Source organism: Petromyzon marinus, chromosome 60, assembly GCF_048934315.1.
Source record: "Petromyzon marinus isolate PM22_M1 ecotype Great Lakes invasive population chromosome 60, UKy_Petmar_22M1.pri1.0, whole genome shotgun sequence".
NCBI classification, from domain to species: domain Eukaryota; kingdom Metazoa; phylum Chordata; class Hyperoartia; order Petromyzontiformes; family Petromyzontidae; genus Petromyzon; species Petromyzon marinus.
In genome coordinates, this window is record NC_133726.1 from 3,796,840 (window position 1) to 3,819,712 (window position 22,873).

Sequence of the window (22,873 nt, forward strand, 5' to 3'; positions counted from 1 at the left end):
TCCGTGACAACCCCCTTACTAATTGGCTGTGTTGGGTGGTGGTGGGTTTAACGACACTTATAATCACGCGATCTAACCACCCCTCCCCCTAAAAAAAAAAAAGAAACCCCTCTGTTATGGATAATATTGGTTGCGAAAGCCTCTGACCACGTGTTAAACTGATCTTTCATACTTTCATACACGAATCGATGCCATCGAGGGTAGTGGTAGATGTCATTACGCAACGCCGCTAAATCACGACTCTCCTTCCAAGTCACCGGGGCGGCGGCGGGGGGGCTGGGGGGGGGGTGGCCCGGCTTAGCGCGCCCATCCCACCGCAAGTCCAATTCAACTGCGACGCCCAATGACTGTTGTTGTTGTTGTTGTGAAGTTATTGTGAAGTTATTGTGAAGTTTTTGTGGAGTTATTGTGGAGTGCGTTTCGGGTTATTCTGACGGGTGACAAGTGAGATGCGTATAAAAGCCGAGCACCAGCTCCCAACGCCGATCAGAGGCACTCACGCGCCGTTCCTTCACAGCAGCAGAGATGTCGTGAGTATGAGAGCATCGATCTTGGTTTGTTAAGCTTTCGTGACTGCAGCAATCCAAACTCGTTGCTTCTTTCGGTAAAGTCACGTGGGTAGGTAGAAATGAAATTATTTCACGCAATTATTTTATTTCTACCCACGTGACTTTACCGAAAGGACCAAAGAGTACGAGAGCATCGTGATGATCGCGGTGTATCGGCATTGCGAGGTCATCGTGATGATCGCGGTGTATCGGCATTGCGAGGTCATCGTGATGATCGCGGTGTATCGGCATTGCGAGGTCATCGTGATGATCGCTGTGTATCGGCATTGCGAGGTCATCGTGATGATCACGGTGTATCGGCATTACGAGAGCATCGTGATGATCGCGGTGTATCGGCATTGCGAGGTCATCGTGATGATCGCGGTGTATCGGCATGACGATAGCATCGTGATGATCGTGGTGTATCGGCATGACGATAGCATCGTGATGATCGCGGTGTATCGGCATGACGAGAGCTTCGTAATCGTCACGGTGTATCCGTCAGTACGTGAGTATCGTAACGGCGATGCTACCGTGGTGCGATTATCAACGCAACGGCCTCGCAATCCAGGGATCGCCAGTTCGATTCCATCTCCCGGCACGGCGGTTTTGCGGCAAGCGTCTTAAAAATTCCGCCCTCCGCCTCGGTCTCCACGCAGCAGCAGCAGCAGCGTGAATAGGTAGCGACCGCGGTTTGGTCTACTATTATCGGGCAGGTCACGTGTGGTGGTGGTGGTGGGGTAAAGTGTGGGTAACTCCCACCTCGGTTTGGCCTAATATGATGGGGCAGGTGGCGTGTGGTGGTGGTGGTGGTGGTGTAGCGGTCAGCGCTACCGTGCGCTACGAACCCGGCGACCCCGAGTTTGATTCCCGCTCACGGCCAACACCGGTGACGATTATCTGAACCGGTCCTGGGCCATAGGTCGACTCAGCCTCAAATGAGAAACTTGATGCGGTGTGTAGTAAACATCGCCACTGGGGGAGACAAAGGCGGCCGGGCGTTGTGTTGGACACCCACCCCCTCGTGTGCCGTGTCGGCCTTCGTAGGTGCTCGCTAACAGCACTTGCCCCAGCAGCCTGTTAAAAGCTACACGGGGGATCTTTGTCTTTGTTTTGGTCTGGCCTGTGTGTGATGCCCCTCTCGAAACTATTTTGGCCAAAGACAAAAACAACAACAACAACAAATGAGGCTACGTGAAGTGTCGAAGTGCTCGCTGCTGACAGCAGGTAACGGGACAGACCCAGCAGGTGCCATGGGTTGGCTGACTGAGATGACCGCCACCACCACAGTTACATTTTGGACTCTCATTAAGTTCCCATTGATGGAGAAAGTTTCCCACAATCTTCCACGGAGTGTCCGGCATCCGATGCAAGGAGGGACCAGGATCTTCCTCGGTAGGTCAGATCCCGGTTGCTGGATTGTGGGGGTCGCTGATGATGGACCGAGACTTTAAAATAAAATCGTCTCCAGGCATTTTGTGAACACACGCGCGCACACACACACAGCAACCCCAAGTTGGGGAGCTATAGAGTTAGCCCAGATAGATGTTGCGGTCTGGCGTGCCGTGTCAGCGTAAGTTTGCCGTGTGATCCTCTACCCATTGTTTGCCGCCTGAACCTCTCTCTACCCATTGTCTGCCGTGCGATCCTCTACCCATTGTTTGCCGTGCGATCCTCTACCCATTGTTTGCCGCCTGATCCTCTCTCTACCCATTGTTTGCCGCGCGATACCCCACCCATTGTCTGCTGCGCGGCAAACAATGGATAGAGAGAGGATCAGGCGGCAAACAATGGGTGGGGGATCGCACGACAAACAATGGGTAGAGAATCGCACGGCAGACAATGGGTGGGGTACCCATTGTTTGCCGCGCGATACCCCACCCATTGTTTGCCGTGCGATCCTCTACCCATTGTTTGCCGCGTGATACCCCACCCATTGTTTGCTGCGCATTACCCCACCCATTGTTTGCCGCGCGATCCTCTACCATTTGGGCCTCGGATCCCCCCCACCCCGCCCAAAATAAAAAAAAAACCCCACAAATGGTGCCGGTGAGAAAGTCTCTTTGGGGACTGCCCGGATACGGGGTGTGGGGGGGGGGGGCGGGGGGAGGTCACGATGCCAACTCCAAAGCGCACATCAGCAAAATGAAGCGTGCACATTAAGAGGGTAATGCAATATTTTAACAATTGCGTTTAAAACTTCGGATCACAATTTCTTTCGCGATTCCCCACGGTCCCTGGGAACAGGCATCTGCCCCGCGGAGTGCCGCTGAACTATTCCACGCGCTCACTCCGGGGAAGCTGGCTTCCAAAATTGCGAGATTGTTCCCGATTTGGCCAACGTGACTTTTGTTTTGTCGTCGGGAATTGACGAGACGCAGCGATTGGCGTGGCACCAACGTCTGTAAATATATACACATATAGCTCATTGCAGGGTGCTTCAAAGGCATTTTGTAACGCTTACGTGGGAATATCGTTTTTGAATGGAAAAGGAACGGACACAATATACTGTAACGTGATAACAAATGTAATGTCATTAGCTTCACAGAGGTCTCTCTCACTTGTTCTACCCATCGTTGTCAACGCGTGCCTGGAGCCTTCTCCCGGTGGTCTTCAGAGCCCTGGGGAGGCGGCATATTTCTTCGCGATGTTGTTGAAAATTCTTGGAAGTGTTAAGCGCCCTGTACTACCTGAACGTTTAAACGTTTGATTGACGGCAGAGGAGGAGGCCGAACGAATCACCGGGCCGGGGGGGGGGGGGGTTGAGGCTGGAACCGCTCCAATCTGGGTCTCGAACCGGGGTTTTAAGTCTCGGAAGTTTCATGGCATCAGACCGGTTACAATTGCCTGCAATAAAAACCGCCCAATCACGTGAAATGAGGCATCCTCTCAGTTTTGGTTCAACTCCAGCCGTGAGAGCCAGAAGTCGTGGTCTCACCGTCATACGACGTGGAGGCCGAGGGGCGTGGTCATTACTCTCAGTGCGCCGGTTACCGCCAAGGGCTTCTCAGAGGTAGCTCTATGATATTTGCTTTCACGGGCTGTTCACTTGACGAAGCACCGGCCTGTGCAGGCCTTCATCCATGGCTGATGATGACCACAATGGTGGTGGTGGTGATGATGATGGTGACGACGATGATAATGGTCGTGGTGATGGTTGTGATGATGATGATGATAATGGTGAAGGTGGTGACAGTGGTGATGGTAATGGTGGTGATGAAGGTGGTGGTGGTGGTGACGGTGTCTCTGCACGTGCGTGCCCCCCCCCTCCCCACCCCCCAGCACTAACCTCGTGACCCCGGCGGTGGCGGCGTTGGCGGTGGTGTTCATGGCGAGCGTCGTGGCGGCGACGTCCGTCGACGACTGGAAGCTCCTGGACACGACGCTGCCGGCGAACCAGGAGGTCATCGTGAACGTTCACAACGAGCTGCGGCGCAACGTGGCGCCGACTGCCAGCAACATGCTCAAGATGGTGAGGACACGCGGAAAGTCGGCGTACACCGCCCCCCATTATGTGGCCCCCCACACACTCCACCCATCCTCCGATTGGCAGGGTCGGGCTACGTACGGTGCGGAAGAAGTTCAACGTACCCGGCACGGACTCGCACAGTCACTCACGCACTCGCATAGTCACTCACACACTCGCATAGTCACTCACACACTCGCAAAGTCACTCACCCACTCGCATAGTCACTCACCCACACGCGTAGTCACTCACCCACTCGCATAGTCACTCACACACTCGCATAGTCACTCACGCACTCACACAGTCACTAAACCACTCACACAGTCACTCACCCACTCGCATAGTCACTCACCCACTCGCATAGTCACTCACACACTCGCAAAGTCACTCATCCACTCGCATAGTCACTCACCCACACGCGTAGTCACTCACCCACTCGCATAGTCACTCACCAACTCGCATAGTCACTCACCCACTCACACAGTCACTCACCCACTCGCATAGTCACTCACCCACTCGCATAGTCACTCACCCACTCGCATAGTCACTAACCCACTCACATAGTCACTCACACACTCACATAGTCACTCACACACTCGCATAGTCACTCACCCACCCACATAGTCACTCACATAGTCACTCAACCACACGCATAGTCACTGACCCACTCGCATAGTCACTCACACACTCGCATAGTCACTCACCCACTCACATAGTCACTCACCCACACACATAGCCACTCACCCAAACACTCACCCATCCCCCCATTAGCACGTTCGGCTACGTATGGCGCGAAAGAAGTTCAACGTACGTACGTGTGGGTGCACGTACGTGTATGTGGGTGCGCCAAGTCAAAGTTCGTCTTTGTTAATCCGCGAGAGACCACGATCAGTTACCCCACACCGCCATTCCCACTTTGCACGAGGGACCTGACAGCGAGGGGGCCTCCCAGTGAGGTCACGGTGTTGACGTGACCTCAGCCACGTGACCTCAGCCACGTGGCCCAGAGGCGGCCCGCACCGATCGAGGGTGTCGTGGCACCCCCCCCCCCCCCCGGGGTTCGCTCCTCTGTCGAGGGGATTGTGCAGGGTGATCAAAACAAATGTTAACACTTCTGAGAATTTGCAGCAACGCCACGAGAAATGTGCCTCCCACGGGCTCTGTAGACCATCTGGAGAAGCTTCCAGGCACGTGTTGGCAATGATGGCGAACAAGTGGGAGATACTTTTTGACATGTTGAAGCTATTCACATCACATTTGTTATCGTGTTACAGTGTATTATTATCCGTTCTTTTTCCATTAAAAACGATAGCCCCACGTGAGTGTTAACATTTTTTAAGCACCCTGTAATCATTTTAGTTTTTATTAATAATGATGCGATTTACTGTAGTGGTGGTTGATGATGATGATGAGAATCCCTAGAAGGCTCGTTACAGGTCACTGCATGGACCAACCACAGCTGAGATTCAGACACAATGATTTAGACGAAGATTTAGTCACGATGATTTAAACACAACGATTTAAAAAGAATGATTCAGACACAGTGATTCAGACACAAAGATTTAGACACAATGATTTAGTCACGATGATTTAAACACGACGATTTAGACACAATGATTCAGACACTAAGATTTAGACACAATGATTTAGTCACGATGATTTAAACACGACGATTTAAACAGAATGACTTAGATACAATGATTTAGAAACAACGAGTCAGGTACGATGACTTAGATACAATGATTTAGCCACGATCCTTTAGACAAGTTTATTTAGACGCAACGATTTAGACACAACGATTTAGACACAACGATTTAGACAATTATTTACACACTGATTTAGACACAAACACAACAGACAGCCCAGCAGAGCCACGGGACAGACTAATGCTGGGTCTCCCACCTGAGCACTCAGTTGCATGCGACTCGGTTGCATACGCGGACGTGTCTCTGCAACCGGTTGCGAGCAAATTGCGCTTTCCGCTCGGTTGCGTTTGCTCCTCCGCAGCGGCGAGCAGAGGCTTCGCCTTCAAGCGGTGACCTGCTCGGCGATTTTGTAAAAACAGAAGACGGATTTCACTTCCCACTTGTGTGCGTGTCGTGGGGTCTTACACCACCATACCTCACCACGCTGGGGAATTTGCCGATTTGCTAGAGAGGGGGTGGAAGTGGGAGCGTCAGTGGGGTGGGTGGGATGGAGGGGTGAGTTGGTGGGGTGAGTGGGTGGGATGGAGGGTTGAGTGGGTGGGTGGGATGGAGGGGTGAGTTGGTGGGGTGGAGGGGTGAGTGGGTGGGATGGAGGGGTGAGTGGGTGGGTGGGGTAGACGGCTGAGTGGGTGGGTGAGTGGAGGGGTGAGTGGGTGGGGTGAGTGGAGGGGTGAGTGGAGGGGTGAGTGGGATCGAGGGGTGAGTGGGTGGGTGGGTGTGGGTGGGTGAGTGGGATGATGATGATGGTGGTGGTGGTGGTGGCGGCACAGCCTGACTGAGTGTGTTGGGGCTTCTCCGCTGCAGGCGTACAACGAGCAGGCGGCGGGGAACAGCCGCCTGTCGGCGGCGGCCTGCAGCTCCACCCACAGCGCCAGGAGCGCGCGCACCTGGAAGACGCCACAAGCAGGTGAAACAAGCTTTCGTGACTGCAGGGAATTCATATTCTTAGGGTCTTTCGGTAAAGTCACGTAGATTGAACAACAAAAAATTACATTAAAATAATAAAAATGAAGTGAATAATAAAAAAAATAATAAAAAATATCACGACGTTTCGATTGCAACACAAGCAATCGTCATCAGGATAAAAAAAAAATAGAAGCAAAGCTGCTGAGGCAGGCTGTTTTAAAGGTTTGAAATGGGTGTAGCCCACGGGTCATAAGCGAAGTGGGCGGGGCTAGTGATGTTAAAGTGAGAAATTTGCATGTCAATGTAAGATCGGAGAGCTACCTCCACGACGAGGGCATGGAGGTGGCCATTGTATAGTGAGAGATTAGCATGTCAATGTAAGATCGCAGAGCCGCCGCCACATCGAGGACACGAGCGACGGCGGCTGTGTTAGTGTGAGACATTTAACCTGTTAATGTAAAATCAGAGATCAGCATGTCAATGTAAGATCTCAGAGCCGCCGCCACATAGAGGACACGAGCAATGGCGGCTGTGCTAGTGTGAACCTGTTAATGTAAAATAAGAGAATCGAAAATAACTAACATTGGAAGGTAGGATGGAAACATCACAGCCAGTTATGACTTAAACTGGTTAATAACGTCCTTCCAATGATTGCTCAGTTTGTACCCATCTTCTCGATTGAAATTGTGTCTGTGTCTATCTGGATGGCTTCATGAACGAATCTTTGTTGATAGCCAGTGGGTTTGCAGAGTACCTTCGTCTTGGAGAAATCAATTTCATGTGAGCCCATTGCATGAAAACAATGATCAGCCACGGCTGAGGTATTGGTCCTACCATGTTTCAGATCTGCCTTATGTTCACGAACACGGTCCGAGACATATCGCTTAGTTTCCCCAATGTAACTACTGCCGCAGACACAGCTTAGTTTGTAGACGCCGGGTATTGCATGTCAGGGATCACATCCTTCACAGTTGGGATCAGATCACGAATTTTATGTAGTGTTAAATCGAACCTGGATCTTGTGTTTGCTCATGATTTTGGAAATATTTTGGTGACCCCTGCTATGTATGGCAAGGTGATGGTTTTCATTGGGTACTCAGATGGTTCTTTCCCAATGGTTGGGGTGATAACTTTATGGATTGTGTAGCCTGAATATCCATTCATCTTGAGGGCTTGGTGTACGTGTTCCAGTTCACTGGCTAGGTGGTGAAGGTCGGAAATACATCGAGCTCTATGGTGTAGAGTTTTGATGAGGGAATTCTTCTGGGATGGATGGTGGTGGGAGTCATGTTTAAGATAGGCATCCGTGTGGGTGGCTTTCCTGTAGACAGAGTGTCCCATTGAGCCATCTGGTCTCTTTTCGATTAAAACATCCAAGAATGGTAACTTGCCATCCTTTTCCACCTCCATGGTGAATTTGATGGCTGGGTGTATGGAATTGATGTGGTTGAGGAATTGGTTCAGAGCTGGTAGGCCATGTGGCCAAATGACGAATGTGTCATCTACGTACCTCTTCCACAAGGACGGACGTATAGTGGATGCCTAGATGGCATCTGTCTCAAAATTTTCCATGAAAACATCGGCTACAACTGGAGATAAGGGAGAACCCATTGGGGTACCTTCAACTTGTTTATAGAATGTTCCATTCCAGGTGAAGTAAGTGTTGGTTAGGCAGTGTTTAACTAGTGGCGGTACATCAGCATTCAGTCCTTGTTGGACCAAATCTTCAATGATTGCAATAGTGTCAGGCACAGGAACTTTGGTAAACAAAGATACTACATCGAAACTAATGAGCAAATCATCTGGAGATAGTGAGATGTCCTTAATTAACTATACCAAGTGAGCTGAGTTAAGTACAGCTGAGGCGGTCTTACCAGTGAATGTGTGTAAGGTCTCAGACAGAAATCGGGCCAGTTTGCAGGTGGGTGAGTCAATGGTGGAGACGATAGGACAGAGTGGTGTACCTTCCTTATGGAATTTTGGTAAGCCATACAATCTGGATGGTCTAGCAGCAGAGGGTTTTAATGAAAACCACTTGGTTGGTTCGACTAAAGATGCCGAATCAGTGATGATATTGTTGGTTTTCATAACCAGGCGGGTTGGTGGGATATCTATTGATTTTGGTATAGCTACCATCATTAAGTAGGTCCTGAATTTTGTAATTGTACGTGGTTTTGTCAATGATGACTGCGGCCATTGCCCTTGTCGGTTGAGAGGATGACTATGTCATCTCTCTTTTTTAATTGCGAAAACTCAAAGCGCTCATCCTTACTGATGTTGCTAATAGGTGTCTTAGCGTTTTTGAGGAGTGCAGTGATTTCCGATCTTGCCACGTCTGCATGAATGTGTCCCAAACCCTTAAGGGCTACGTCAAACTGGGCAATGATATCACCAAGTAGGATGGGTTTAGAGGTGACTGCGAAATTCAACCCTTTTGCTAGAACCGATTTTAGACTGTAGGAAATTGGACGGTTACTCTGAATAAAATAATAATATATATATATAAAACAATAAAAAAATTCTCACGACGTTTCGACCATAACACAAACGGTTGTCACCTGATGACGACCGTTTGTGTTATGGTCGAAACATAGTTAGAATTTTTATTGCTTTATATATATTTTATTATTTTATTGTTTCCCTTCAACGTGACTTTACCGAAAGAGCTAATAATATGAATTACTGCAATCACGAAAGCTTAAATCAAAATCTTGTCAACGTCTAACTTTTCAACGTGTGGCTCTGGCTCCTTCTTGGAAAGGAGGTTGAACTTGGAAATCAGGTTATCTTTGCATTTAGCTGACATTGAGGCGGCTGAAGAGGCGTTCATGTTTTCTTAATGTTCCCAATGAGATGTAGACATTTTTTCTGTCAATATTAAGTGTGATTTCACAAGAGCCTTGTCTAAATTGCTTTGACTTTAACATAGCTATTTCTATGACCAGTCACAAGCTAATCCCTCAGTTATTTCAATGCTAAATTCTCCTGTTTGATTTGTACTAGGTGCCTCTGTGGATGTGTAGGCTTTGACTTTAACATAGCCATTTCTGTGACCAGTCACAAGCTAATCCCTCAGTTATTTCAATGCTAAATTCTCCTGTTTGATTTGTACTAGGTGCCTCTGTGGATGTGTAGGCTTTGACTTTAACATAGCTATTTCTATGACCAGTCACAAGCTAATCCCTCAGTTATTTAAATGCTAAATTCTCCTGTTTGATTTGTACTAGGTGCCTCTGTGGATGTGTAGGCTTTGACTTTAACATAGCCATTTCTGTGACCAGTCACAAGCTAATCACTCAGCTATTTCAATGCTAAATTATCCTGTTTTATTTGTACTAGGTGCCTCTGTGGATGTGTAGGCTTTGACTTTAACATATCTATTTCTATGACCAGTCACAAGCGAATCACTGAGTTATTTCAATGCTAAATTCTCCTGTTTGATTTGTACTAGGTGCCTCTGTGGATGTGTAGGCTTTGACTTTAACGTAGCCATTTCTGTGACCAGTCACAAGCTAATCACGCAGCTATTTCAATGCTAAATTATCCGAACCAAACATTAAACTAATTTTCAATGGTACAGTATATTTTTTCAAGTAGTGGTATCCCAAACTTTCGCAGCAGCTTAAATTCCCTTTTCACACCATCAATATGTAAACTCCCCCTCCCTCGCTCGCCGGTCTGCACATGTTCACCCCCTCTACACCGTTCATCATGCTAAGTCCGCCAATTAAATGCTAATTTTTTATGCTAATTCCTTTGTCAAGGCGCTCTGTTTCTTCTCACACAGCTTAAAGGTCGCGGTCTGAGCTTGGCTGTGTTCGCTCCAGCGCTGTCCTCAAGACAGTCCCGTCCCTTCACCTGATGAAGGCCACTTGTGTTGTGGCCGAAACGTCGTGAGAATTTTATTGTGTTATTTTATTTCATTATTTTATTCTCATTCTACGTGACTTTACCGAAGAAGCAAAGAAGATGAATCCTTGCAGTCACGAAAGCTTTAAATCTAAAATTAATTGTCTAGTTCAAATCGGAGCAATCTTATTCTTTCTGAGATCAGGGCTAGGCCAACCCTGAAGATGATCCGTTTAGCATTAGGAGAAGTGACAGCAGCAGACATCAGTGTAAAGGCAATCGGTATCACCGTAGTGTCGCGCTATCTCTTCAGAAATGTGAGCGACTCAATCAGGTGACCCTTCACTTTATTTTCATTTTTTTTTCTATCTACGTGACTTTACCGAAAGACCCAAAGAATATACAACAAGAACCGCCATTCGCCACTAAGTGGCGGTGACGTCACCACGACGCTTGTGCCAGGCCATGTGCACCTTGAGGCCACGTAAAGTGTCGAACACCCGCTGGCAAGAGGTCATGGGGAAGACCCAGGTGCCACGGGTCGACTGAGATGACTGGCCGATGCATCACCTGTGCCCCCTACTATGCCAATTTGCTGTGCGTTAGCCACCCGGCGCTCCGCTCATTGTTGTGAGCATCGCTTCTCCGCCCTCCGTTGTTGTTGGAGGGCGACTGCCTTCAACTGCCCAGTAGCATCCTTCATGAGCATCCTCCACAGAGGCCGATCTTAACACCGCTGGTACCAGTCATCGGCAAGTCCACTCAGCTCCACATCCTTCTGTACCACATCACTCCATCTCTTCTCTAGTCCGTGCCACGCCCATTTAGCCCCCTTGATCTGGTCAAACAAAAGCTGTTTAGGCATACGGTGGCTGGGCATGTGGGCTACATGACCCAGCCAATGCTGCCTTGTCTGCCGGAGGAGCTCACTGATTGGACTTTGTCCAGATCTTTAAATGATTTGTCACCTCACACAATCCAGCCTGGTTAAACCCGGGATGGATAGTTGCCAGGCCAGCCTAAATGTTTCTAACTGGCGAAGAGGTTCCATTCGGGGGGTCCACGTTTCGCAAGCGTAGAAAAGGGAGGGAATGACTGTGGCCGAGAAGACCTGAAGCTTCGTGTGGAGTGACAGACCAGGTAGCTTCCACACAGTGTTAAGCAACCGATATAAAAGATATTGCCGCTCGACTGATTCGGAGTGAGACCTCTGGTGTCAAACCGGAGCCGGTCATGAGCACACTTCCCAGGTATGGGAAACCCTCTGTAAGAGCCATAAGACAGAAAGTGAGTGTATTCTTTATGTATATACATTTGATGTACATCCGTCGTACATTTGTTGATGGACCGGTTATATTTGATTTGGAATATTTTAACTGTGTAGAAACCCCCCTGTGGTTAGACGCTCCGTTGGTTGAACCCATTACGTCAATTCCGGTTTTTACAGTATAAATGGGGGGCTATGAGAAGAGCCGATGGGGAGCGAGTGGATACAGTCTTTTGACCGTGTCATCTGAAGACCTTGTTGTCACCCTGTCAAGAGATCTCCGAACTTTGTGTTCTAGTGAGGGATTCAACTTGACAAAGTGGATAAGCAACAGCAGAGTTGCCACACCGTCTATCACAGAAGAAGAAAAAGCCATAAAGGTGGATAAGATGCTCGGACAAGAACATCAAGTCTTGCTCGAAGAGTCTACCTTTTGGATGGATAGCACGACAGTGCTGAAGTACATAGAGAATGACACCAGTCGTTCCTAGACCTTTGTGGCAAACAGGATCGCTACAATCTGTGAGGCCACAGAACCGACCCATTGGAAGTATATCAATACCTTAGTAAACCCAGCAGATCATGCTTCAAGAGGTTTGAAAGCTGATAACTTCATAAAAAGTGAAAAATGGATTCACGGACCCAAATTCCTGTGGATGGCTCCAAGTGAATGGCCAGAACGACCAATTCAAATGAGTCAAAACTCAAATGATGAGATCAAGAAGTCGGTAACAGTCAATCTCCTCAGTATCAAAGATAACTCTTATCCAGTGAACAGACTTGTCAATCACTACTCAAGTTGGTATCCACTGAAGAGAGCAATGGTATGGTTTTTCCAACTGAAAGCGATTCTGCTGCATTTGAGAAGTAAATTAAAAGAGTATCGAGCTACAATCAGTCAGGCTGAAAGTAACCCCGAGAGGCAGAAGATACTTCTCAAGCAGTGCATGCAGAAACTCAAAGCAACACTGCAAAAGGAACTGCTTACAGTGGAACATTTGACCCAGGCTGAGATCGACCTAATCCGCTTCAGCCAGAAGAATTATCAAGACCATGCCAGACTCCAAGAGTTCAGTCTGTCGTGTGTGTTAAAACGAAGTTCAGCACACTAGAGCGACCTATTATGAAGCTCTATCTGTTACAAGAAACAGCATGAATGTATACAGATAAAATAAAGAGAAGGCTCAAGAAAGCCAATAAGTAGCAGAAATACAAGAAATTATTATTGTTATAAGTAAATATTATTATTTAGAGTTTGTGGCTCTTAAGGTTAAAGTTAAGAGTAATTGGTATGCTCCCTGCCTAGCCAATTAGGGGCTGGTAATGTAAGTGCCATAAGACAGAAAGTGAGTGTATTAATTCTGTATATATATATTTTGATGTACATCCGTCATACATTTGTTGACGGACTGGTTATATTTGATTTTGAATATTCCAACTGTGTAGAAACCCCCCTGTGGTGAGACGCTCCGTTGGTTGAACCCATGACGTCACTTCCGGTTTTTACAGTATAAATGGGGGGGCTATGAGAAGAGCCGGTGGGGAGCGAGTGGATACAGTCTTTTGATCGTGTGACGACGTGACGCAGTACGTGCGACGAAGTGACGCAGTACATGCGACGAAATACCCAGGCAGGTGCTTAGTTTTGATGGGGCTGATGGTAAGGCTGATTATAGACTCACAGTCACTCAACAACAACAACCGCCATTCGCCACTAAGTGGCGGTGACGTCACCACGATGCTTGTGCCAGACCATGTGCACCTTTAGGCCACGTGAAGTGTCGAACGCCCGCTGGCAGGAGGTCACGGGGCAGACCCAGGTGCCACGGGTCGACTGAGATGACTGGCTGATGCACCACCTGTGCCCCCCTATTGTGCCAACCTGCTGTGCTTTAGCTACCCGGCGCTCCGCTCGTTGTTGTGAGCGTCGCTCCTCCGCCCTCCATTGTTGTTGGAGGGCGACTGCGCCCAACTGCCCAGTAGCAGCGTCCTTCACGAGCCCCTCCACACAGTCACTCACCCACACACTCACCGACACCTCCAATTAGCACGGTGGGCTATGTACGGTGCAAAAGAAGTTCACTGTGCATGCATTCCTACGACGCGGATGATCTTACAATGCACGAACCCGGCTCCTCCTCCTCCTCAGAGTGGGACTGCGGAGAGAACATCTTCATGTCCAGCAACCCACGGTCATGGGACGAGGTGGTGCACAGCTGGTACGACGAGGTGACCTCCCCCGGCTTCCAGTACGGCAAGGGGGCTACGGGGCCAGGTGCCGTGGGACACTACACTCAGGTGAGGGGCCACGCTTGCCACCACCACGCTCACCACCACCATCACCACCACCACGCTCACCACCACGCTCACCACCACCACGCTCACCACCACCACGCTCACCACCACCACGCACACCACCACCACGCTCACCACCACCATGCTCACCACCACGACCACGCTCGCCACCACCACGCTCACCACCACCACGCTCACCACCACCACCACCATGCTCACCACCGCCTCGTACGCACGTTGCGACTTCGTACGTAGTCAACTGTGCTCATCGGAGGCGCAGGGCGACGTCAACGTCTGTTGTTGTATGTGTTGTTGTCGGTGTGGTTGTTGGTGTTGTTGTCGGTGTTGTTGTTGTCTGTGTTGTTGTTGTCGGTGTTGTTGTCGTCGTCACTGTTGTTGTCGTCGGTGTTGTCGTCGGAGTGGAAGACGCCAAGCGCCGTTCTCGCGCCTTTTCTTGATGCGGGGTGGGGGAGGTGGTGGTGAGGGTGGTGGTAGTGGTGAGGGTGGTGGTGGTGACGGTGGTGGTGGTGAGGGTGGTTGTGGTGAGGGTGGTTGTGGTGAGAGTGGTGGTGAGGGTGGTGGTGGTGGTGAGGGTGGTGGTGATGAGGGTGGTGGTGATGAGGGTGGTGGTGGTGAGGGGGTTGGTACAGATATAATGGGAGGCTGATCGATGCCCGGGTGCGGTCAAGGGATGGCTCCCTATTGCTCAACCACGTTATGTATGCTGATGATCTGGTAATAGCTGCTCACTCAGAGGAGGAGTTGGAGGCGCTGCTGCTGAAACTGGAGCGTGCCACTAAGAGGTGGGGCCTTACCATCAACCCCACCAAAACGAAGCACCTGCCTGGGTATTTTGTACCATCGGACACTCCACCCCCACAACTCCCAATCGGTCATGGGGCAGTTGTGGAGAGAGTAGAGAGTTTCCCATACCTGGGCAGTGCGCTCATGACCGGCTCCGGTTTAACAGCAGAGGTCTCACTCTGAATCAGTCGAGTTGCGTTATTTTTTCAACGGTTGCGTAGCGCTGTGTGGAAGCTACCTGATCTGTCGCTCCGCATGAAGCTTCGGGTCTTCTCGGCCACGGTCATTCCCTCCCTTCTCTACGCTTGCAAAACCTGGACCCCCCTAATGGAACATCTTCGCCGGTTAGAAACATTTAGGCTGGCCTGCCTACGATCCATCCTGGGTTTAACCAGGCTGGTTTGTGTGAGGAGCTCACAAATCCTTGAAAGATCTGGACAAAGTCTCATCGGTGAGTACCTCCGGCAGGCAAGGCTGCGTTGGCTGGGCGATGTAGCCCGCATGCCCAATCAACGCATGCCCAAACAGCTTTTGTTCGGCTGGATCGAGGGGGCTAAACGGGCGCGGCACGGCCTAGAAAAGAGATGGAGTGATGTGGTACAGAAGGATGTGGAGCTGAGTGGACTTGCTGATAACCGGTACCAGCGGCGTCAAGATCGGCCTCTGTGGAGGAGGCTCGTGAAGGACGCTATTGGGCAGTTGGAGGCAGTCGCCCTCAAACAACAATGGAGGGCGGAGGAGCGACACTCACAACAACGAACGGAGCGCCGGGTGGCTAAAGCACAGCGAGTTGGCACAGTAGGGGGCACAGGTGGTGCATCAGCCAGTCATCTCGGTCATTTCAGTGAGTCGACCCGTGGCACCTGGGTCTGCCCCGTGACCTCCTGCCAGCGGGCGTTCGACATTTCATGTGGCCTCAAGGTGCACATGGCCTGGCACAAGCGTTGTGGTGACGTCACCGCTACTTAGTGGCGAATGGCGGTTGCTGTGTGTGTGTGAGTGCGTGAGGAGTGGTGGCGTAGCGGTTAGCGGGCTGCGCTACAAGCGAATGGCGGTTGTTGTTGTTGAGGGTCGTGAGGGTGGGTGCTGCAAACTGCACCCTGTAGCGGTCAGCCACCCCATGCATACAGCCGCCCCGTGCGATCGCCTAACTCGCACCCCCCCCCTCGGTGTTCGCGTGCCCCCCCCGCACCCCCCCAGGTGGTGTGGTACAAGTCCCACCAGGTGGGTTGCGCCGTGAACTACTGCCCCAACCACCCCGGCGACTTGAAGTACTTCTACGTGTGTCAATACTGCCCCACGTGAGTTAGCGGACCCTCCCCCCCAACACGCCCCCAACACCCCCCAAAACCTCCCCCACCCACTCCCCAACACCCCCTAACACCTCCCCCACCCACCCCCCAACACCCCCTAACACCTCCCCCACCCACCCCCCAACACCCCCCAACACCTCCCCCACCCACCCCCCAACACCCCCCCCCACCATCCTCCCTCCTGCGTGCAGAGGAAACCTGGACACCAGGATCAACAAACCCTACGACCTGGGGACTCCGTGCCAGGCCTGCCCCCATAGCTGCGACAACAACCTGTGCAGTGAGTTACACGCACCCACACCCACACCCACGCACCCACACCCACGCACCCACACCCACGCACCCACACCCACGCACCCACGCACCCACCCACGCACCCACGCACACACCCACGCACTCACCCACACCTACACACCCACACCCACACACCTACGCACCCACCCACGCACCCACCCGCACACCCACATGCACACCCACGCACCCACGCGCACACCCACGAACCTACGTGCACACCCACGCACACCCACGCACACACCCATTCACCCACCCACGCGCACATCCACGCACGGCATAAACACAAAGATCCCCCTTATAGACAAAACAGACTGTTGGGGAAAGTGCTGTTAGCGAGCAGCATCTATGAAGGCCGGAACGGTACGCGAGGAGGTGGGTGGCCAGCACCACGCCCGGCCGCTTTTGCCTCCCCAGAGGCGACGATGTTTACACACCGCCCCAGGTACTCGTGTGAGGCCGAGTCGACCTAGGGGAGGAGGCCCAGGACCGGTTCAGATAATCGTCACTGGTGTTGGCTGTGAGCGGGAATCGAACTCGGGTCGCCGGGCTCGTAGCGCAGCGCGCTAACCGCTACGCCACCGCTCCTCACACACTCACACACACACACAGACTCACACACACACACAGACTCACACACAACAACCGCCATTCGCCACTAAGTAGCGGTGATGCCACCACGACGCTTGTGCCAGGCCATGTGCACCTTGAGGCCACGTGAAGTGTCGAACACCTGCTGGCAGGAGGTCACGGGGCAGACCCAGCTGCCACGGGTCGACTGACTGAGATGACCGAGATGACTGGCTGATGCACCACCTGTGCCCCCTACTGTGCCAACTTGCTGTGCTTTAGCCACCCGGCGCTCCGCTCATTGTTGTGAACGTTGCTCCTCCACCCTCCGTTGTTGTTGGAGGGCGACTGCCTTCAACTGCCCAGTAGCGTCCTTCATGGGCCTCCTCCACAGAGGCCGATCTTGACACCGCTGGTACTAGTCATCGGCAAGTCTAATCAGCTCCACATTCTCCTGTACCACGTCACTCCATCCCTTCTTTCGTCCGTGCAGCGCCCGTTTAGCCCCCTTGATCCGGTCGAACAAAAGCTGTTTAGGCATACGGTGGCTGGGCATGTGGGCTACATGACCCAGCCAATGCAGCCTTGCCTGCCAGAGGAGCTCACCGATTGGACTTTGTCCAGATCTTTAAAGGATTTGTGACCTTTCACAATCCAGCCTGGTTAAACCCAGGATGGATCGTAGGCAGGCTAGCCTAAATGTTTCTCACCGGCGAAGATATTCCATTCGGGGGGTCCACGTTTCGCAAGCATAGAGAAAGGAGGGAATGACTGTGGCCGAGAAGACCTGAAGCTTCGTGCGGAGTGACAGACCAGGTAGCTTCCATACAGTGTTCAGCAACCGATAGAAAAGATATTGCCGCTCCACTGATTCGGAGTGAGACCTCTGCTGTTAAACCGGAGCCGGTCATGAGCACACTGCCCAGGTATGGGAAACTCTCTACTTTCACCACAACTGCCCCATCAAAGATTGGGAGTTGTGGGGGTGGAGTGTCCGATGGTACAAAATACCCATGCAGGTGCTTAGTTTTGGTGGGGCTGATGGTAAGGCCCCACCTCTTAGTGGCACGCTCCAGTCTCAGCAGCAGCATCTCCAACTCCTCCTCTGAATGAGCAGCTATTACCAAATCATCAGCATACATAACGTGGTTGAGCAATAGGGAGCCATCCCTTGACCGCACCCGGGCATCGATCAGCCTCCCATTATATCTGTACCATATGGAGATTCCCCCGGTACAGCTATTGAAGGCTTCACGAACTACGTGGTCAAAATAGATGTTAAATAATGTGAGAGCCAGAGGACATCCCTGTCGCACCCCAAGGTGTACAGGGAATGGCTCTGACTCCCGGCCACGTAGTTTTACCCTGGCCCGCTCACCATCATGAAGGTCCTTAATGATCGTGAGCAGAGGGTCAGGTACTCCAAAAGCACGAAGAACAACCCAGAGCCCAGGCCTACTGATGGTATCATAGGCCTTGACCAGGTCAATAAAGCAGAGATGTAGGTCTTGTTGGAATTCCCTACACCTCTGCTGTAGCAGACGGACAGAAAATATGGCATCTGTGCAGGACCGCCCTTTTCTGAAACCGCATTGGGGCTCCGCAAGCCTCTCCTCAGCGTGCCTGGCAAGGCGATGATGAATAATCCTTGCCAGGACCTTTCCCGGCACACTGAGGAGTGAGATGCCCCTGTAGTTGTTACAGTCTGTGTGGTCCCCCTTCTTAAAAAGGGGGACCACCAGGGCATCCTTCCAATCCTGCAGAACCCGTCCAGTGGTCCAGACTGTTGTTATGATGTCATATAGGGCAGTCTGTGCACAAACGCCACCCTCCCTCAGCATTTCGCTTGGGAGATCATCTCTGCCTGCTGCCTTTCCTGGTCTCAGACTCCGGATCGCCTTCAGTACTTCCTCAACAGATGGCACCTCAGCCAGCCACTCACAACGAGTGACTTCTTCCAATAATTGAGGCACCGCAGCCTCAGCAGGGTCATCCTCACTTTGTGCCACGATGTTTTCCTGGCTGAGGGATTTTCCCTCCCCCAGGACCTCACAGAAATGCTCAACAAATCTGCAAACCTGTTCCTGGTGGTCGGAGATTGGATCACCGTTTTTTCCCCTAATGATGGTAATAGATATGGCGCTGCAGGTTACTTTTTGATGGAGTTAAATAGAGATTTGTGATCACGGGCCACTGAGGCAGACTCCATCTCCTCAGCAACCCGCGACCACCACCCATCCTTGCAGCGCCTCACGGCTCTCCGAACCTCCGAGCGAAGGCTGCGGTAAGCCTCCTCATTCTCTGACGTGGGATTCTGTAGCCGATGACAGTGGGCCTGTCGCTTTTTCTTAACCATCTTGAACACCTCCTCTGTCAGCCAGGGTCTCTGGGGAGGTCTGGACCGCGTACCCAAAGCAGCCATTGCAGCTGCATGAGTCACAGTCCTAAACCTCGCCCATTTACCCTCGACAACAGGAGGAGTCGGGGACGATGCCAATCCCAGCCGCAAGTGATGATGAAATTCTCGCTTGCGACTTTCATCAGATAACTGAGACCAGGCCACTTTAGGTTGGAATGGGGTCCTGGGTGTACACCCACCACCGGAGTGGAAGAATGGCAGGCGCATCTTACAGATGACTAGTCGATGGTCAGAGGGCAGATCAGCTCCACGGTAGGTCCTGGTGTCAAGGACCTGGGCTCGCATCTGCTGGTTTGTCACTATGTAGTCCAGCAGATGTTTTTGCTTGGACCCGGCATGCATCCATGATGTTGTGTGGATGCGCCGATGCCGGAACAGCGTGTTGGTAATTACAAGCCCATGGGCTGCACAAAAATTTAGCAGCCTCCTACCGTTGTTATTGAGCTGATCTGGCCCATGTCCTCCAATCACTCCAGACCAGGTGCCAGCATCATGACCAACTCGGGCATTGAAGTCACCCAACATGATAACTCTATCCCGAGGGGCCACTTTAGCCAGCACCAGTGACAGGAGGTCATAGAGGGCATCTGACTTGTCGGCCTTGCCTGGATCCCTCTACTGATGTTTGTCTTCGATGGAGGCATAAGTTACCACCACCACCACTCCTCGCCTCTGGTTGATGGGAGGGGGAGCCAAAAGTAGCCTGGAGCTTGCAGCTTCCCACACCTCACCGCCACGCTCCTACACCCCCTTCATTATTTTGTTCAGAAGAAGAGCCACACCCTGTTGTTTGGCAGTCTGCTGCCCCGAGTAGAGGACTGTCCACCCCTCATGGTGGCAGGAGCCAGAACTGGTCCACCGGACCTCCTGAATGCCACATAGATCCAGGCGGTACCGGTCAAGCTCCCGACAGAGGAGTGGCAGCCTCTCCTCCGCAGTGAGCGTTCGAACATTCCATGTGGTCACCCGTAGTGGAGGGTAGATATTCAATCTCCTGGCTCCGCCAATTGGGATTTGGCCAGGAGACGTCATAGACGCCTGGCCCCCTGGGGCCTCCGGCACAAGCTTATTAGTTATATACTTAATTCGCGGTTTAGTGGTAATTAATTGAAGGTGGAGGGGTTACCAGCCCCTCGCACCCGTCCAGAGCCCCCGTTTAGCTCCTGTGGTGGACAGAGATGCCATGAGGGGAGGAGCCAATCGAAATTGGACCTCCCCTCACAGCACTGTCCACAACAGAGTTGCCCGTCCGGCACACAGACACGCACACACAGACACACAGACTCACACACAGACACACACACAGACACACACACACACACACAGACAGACACACAGACACACACACAGACACACACACAGACTCACACACAGACACACACACAGACACACACACAGACACACACACACAGACACACACACAGACACACACACAGACTCACACACAGACACACACACAGACACACAGACTCACACACACACACACAGACACACAGACACACACAGACACACGCACGCACGGCCGCGTTGTATTGGGCGGCGCAGTGACGGCACCCGCCTCACAGCAAGAGGCCCCTGGGTTCGATTCCCAACTCGGGTGCCTCTCTCCGTGTGGAGTCTGTACGTTCTCTATCTCTCTCTGTCGCTCTCCCTGTTCCGCGTGTGGCTTTCCGCCGTGTTCTTGGGATTCCTTCTGCCAGAGCTAGAAAATACAAAACAATGTCACCGGTATTGGCCACGCATCCCGATGCTGCAACGTTAGCCGGCAGATCACGCGACTGGGATCACGCAGCAGCAGCGGCAGAGGCGGCAGCGGCAGCACTCCCATTCTGTGCAAGCTTTGAAATCCACTCCTGAGTCTTGAAGACTCCGTTAAGGCTCTCCTGGGGGGGTAGATAAGCATCATGACAAAAGTGATAATTATAATAATAATGATCACCTTCCACAACGTACTTTCGGGTCTATCGGCTGATCGACACCGTAGTATTTTACGAGCTTGTTCTCATTTATCAAGAAAATTATTTCTGACTCAGTCACAGCCCCGACGGGTCGACGCGATGTGCCCACGAACAAAGCACGTGACTCACCGTCACCACCCACGTCACTCACCGTCACCAGCCACGTGACTCACCGTCACCAGCCACGTCACTCACCGTCACCAGCCACGTCACTCACCGTCACCACCCACGTCACTCACCGTCACCAGCCACGTCACTCACCGTCACCAGCCACGTCACTCACCGCCACCACCCACGTCACTCACCGTCGCGAGCGAGCGCTTGCAGGTGGCCGGGATGCGCCTCCGTCCGCTCCACGGCCTTTTCTCAACAACAGCGAACACGACGAATCTCGCGCGGCGAATTCGCTCCCTCGCTCGCTCGTGCGCCTGCCCGCTCACCTCTCGCCGCCCCCCCTTGAACTCCGCAGCCAACCCGTGCCCCTACGCGGACAAGTACAACAACTGCCGGCAGCTGTTCAACACCTACGGCTGCGGGAACAACAGCGGGGGAACCTTCGTGCAGTCCAACTGCCCGGCCACGTGCAAGTGCAGGACGGAGGTGCAGTGATGGAACCTCGTCGCCCCTCGCTCCACCCCCACCCCCCTCGCTCCCCCCCACCCTCTCGCTCCCCCCCACCCTCTCGCTCCCCCCACCCCCTCGCTCCCCCCCACCCGCTCACTCTACCCCCACCCCCTCACTCTACCCCCACCCCCCTCGCTCCCCACCACCACCATCACTACCATCACCACCACGGCACCACCTTGTAGAAGTCGCCGCGCGCCCCCCTCTCTCTGCACCCCCCCCCCTCCCTGGCCACCGCTCCACGCAAAGCCACGGCTCCCCCCTGCCCCCCCCGCCCCCCCCCCCCGGCCGGCTCGTCCACGCGTCTCTGAACCACCGACCGACGCCGCCCTGCGACGGGGCGGGGCCCACGTGCGCGTGGCTCAAGATGGCCGCGCGAAGCCTTCGCGGAACCGGGCCGCGCGTCCGCGCCGTTCGTCGTGAGCGCTCAACGCGAGCCCCATCGAATAAAGTCGAACGACTGCCGGGGGGTGCCGCTTCGCACAGGGCGTCTGGCTTGCTGTTTGGGTGTGTGTGTGTGCACGTGTGCGTGACTGTGTGTGCGTGCACGTGACTGTGCGTGACTGTGTGTGCGTGTGTGCACGTGTGTGCGCGCGTGTGTGCACGTGTGTGTGCGTGCACGTGCGTGTGTGTGTGTGTGCACGTGTGTGTGCGTGTGTGCACGTGTGTGTGCGTGCGTGCGACGTCGTCGTCGGTAGCGGCGCAGTGGGGGGAGGGGGTACAGCTGGTGGTGGCATCTGCCAGTCAGCTCAGTCGGTCAACCCATGGCACCTAGGTCTGTCCCGTGACGTCCCGTCAGCGAGCCTTCGACATTTAACGTGGCCTCAAAGCGCACGTGGCCTGGCACAGGCGCCGTA

General features: G+C 52.5%; 1 protein-coding gene across 1 annotated transcript; it reads left to right on the forward strand.

Moving 5' to 3' along the window:
• The first annotated feature begins 334 nt into the window (after positions 1 to 334).
• Positions 335 to 22,084, forward strand: LOC116955596 (cysteine-rich venom protein-like). Its single transcript, XM_032976746.2, has 7 exons — positions 335 to 530; positions 3,831 to 4,020; positions 6,525 to 6,627; positions 13,892 to 14,040; positions 16,042 to 16,142; positions 16,346 to 16,434; positions 21,862 to 22,084. Exons 1-7 carry the CDS (start codon positions 526 to 528, stop codon positions 21,999 to 22,001), a joined length of 777 nt encoding a protein of 258 aa, XP_032832637.2. The 5' UTR covers positions 335 to 525; the 3' UTR covers positions 22,002 to 22,084.
• Positions 22,085 to 22,873: the final 789 nt, after the last annotated feature.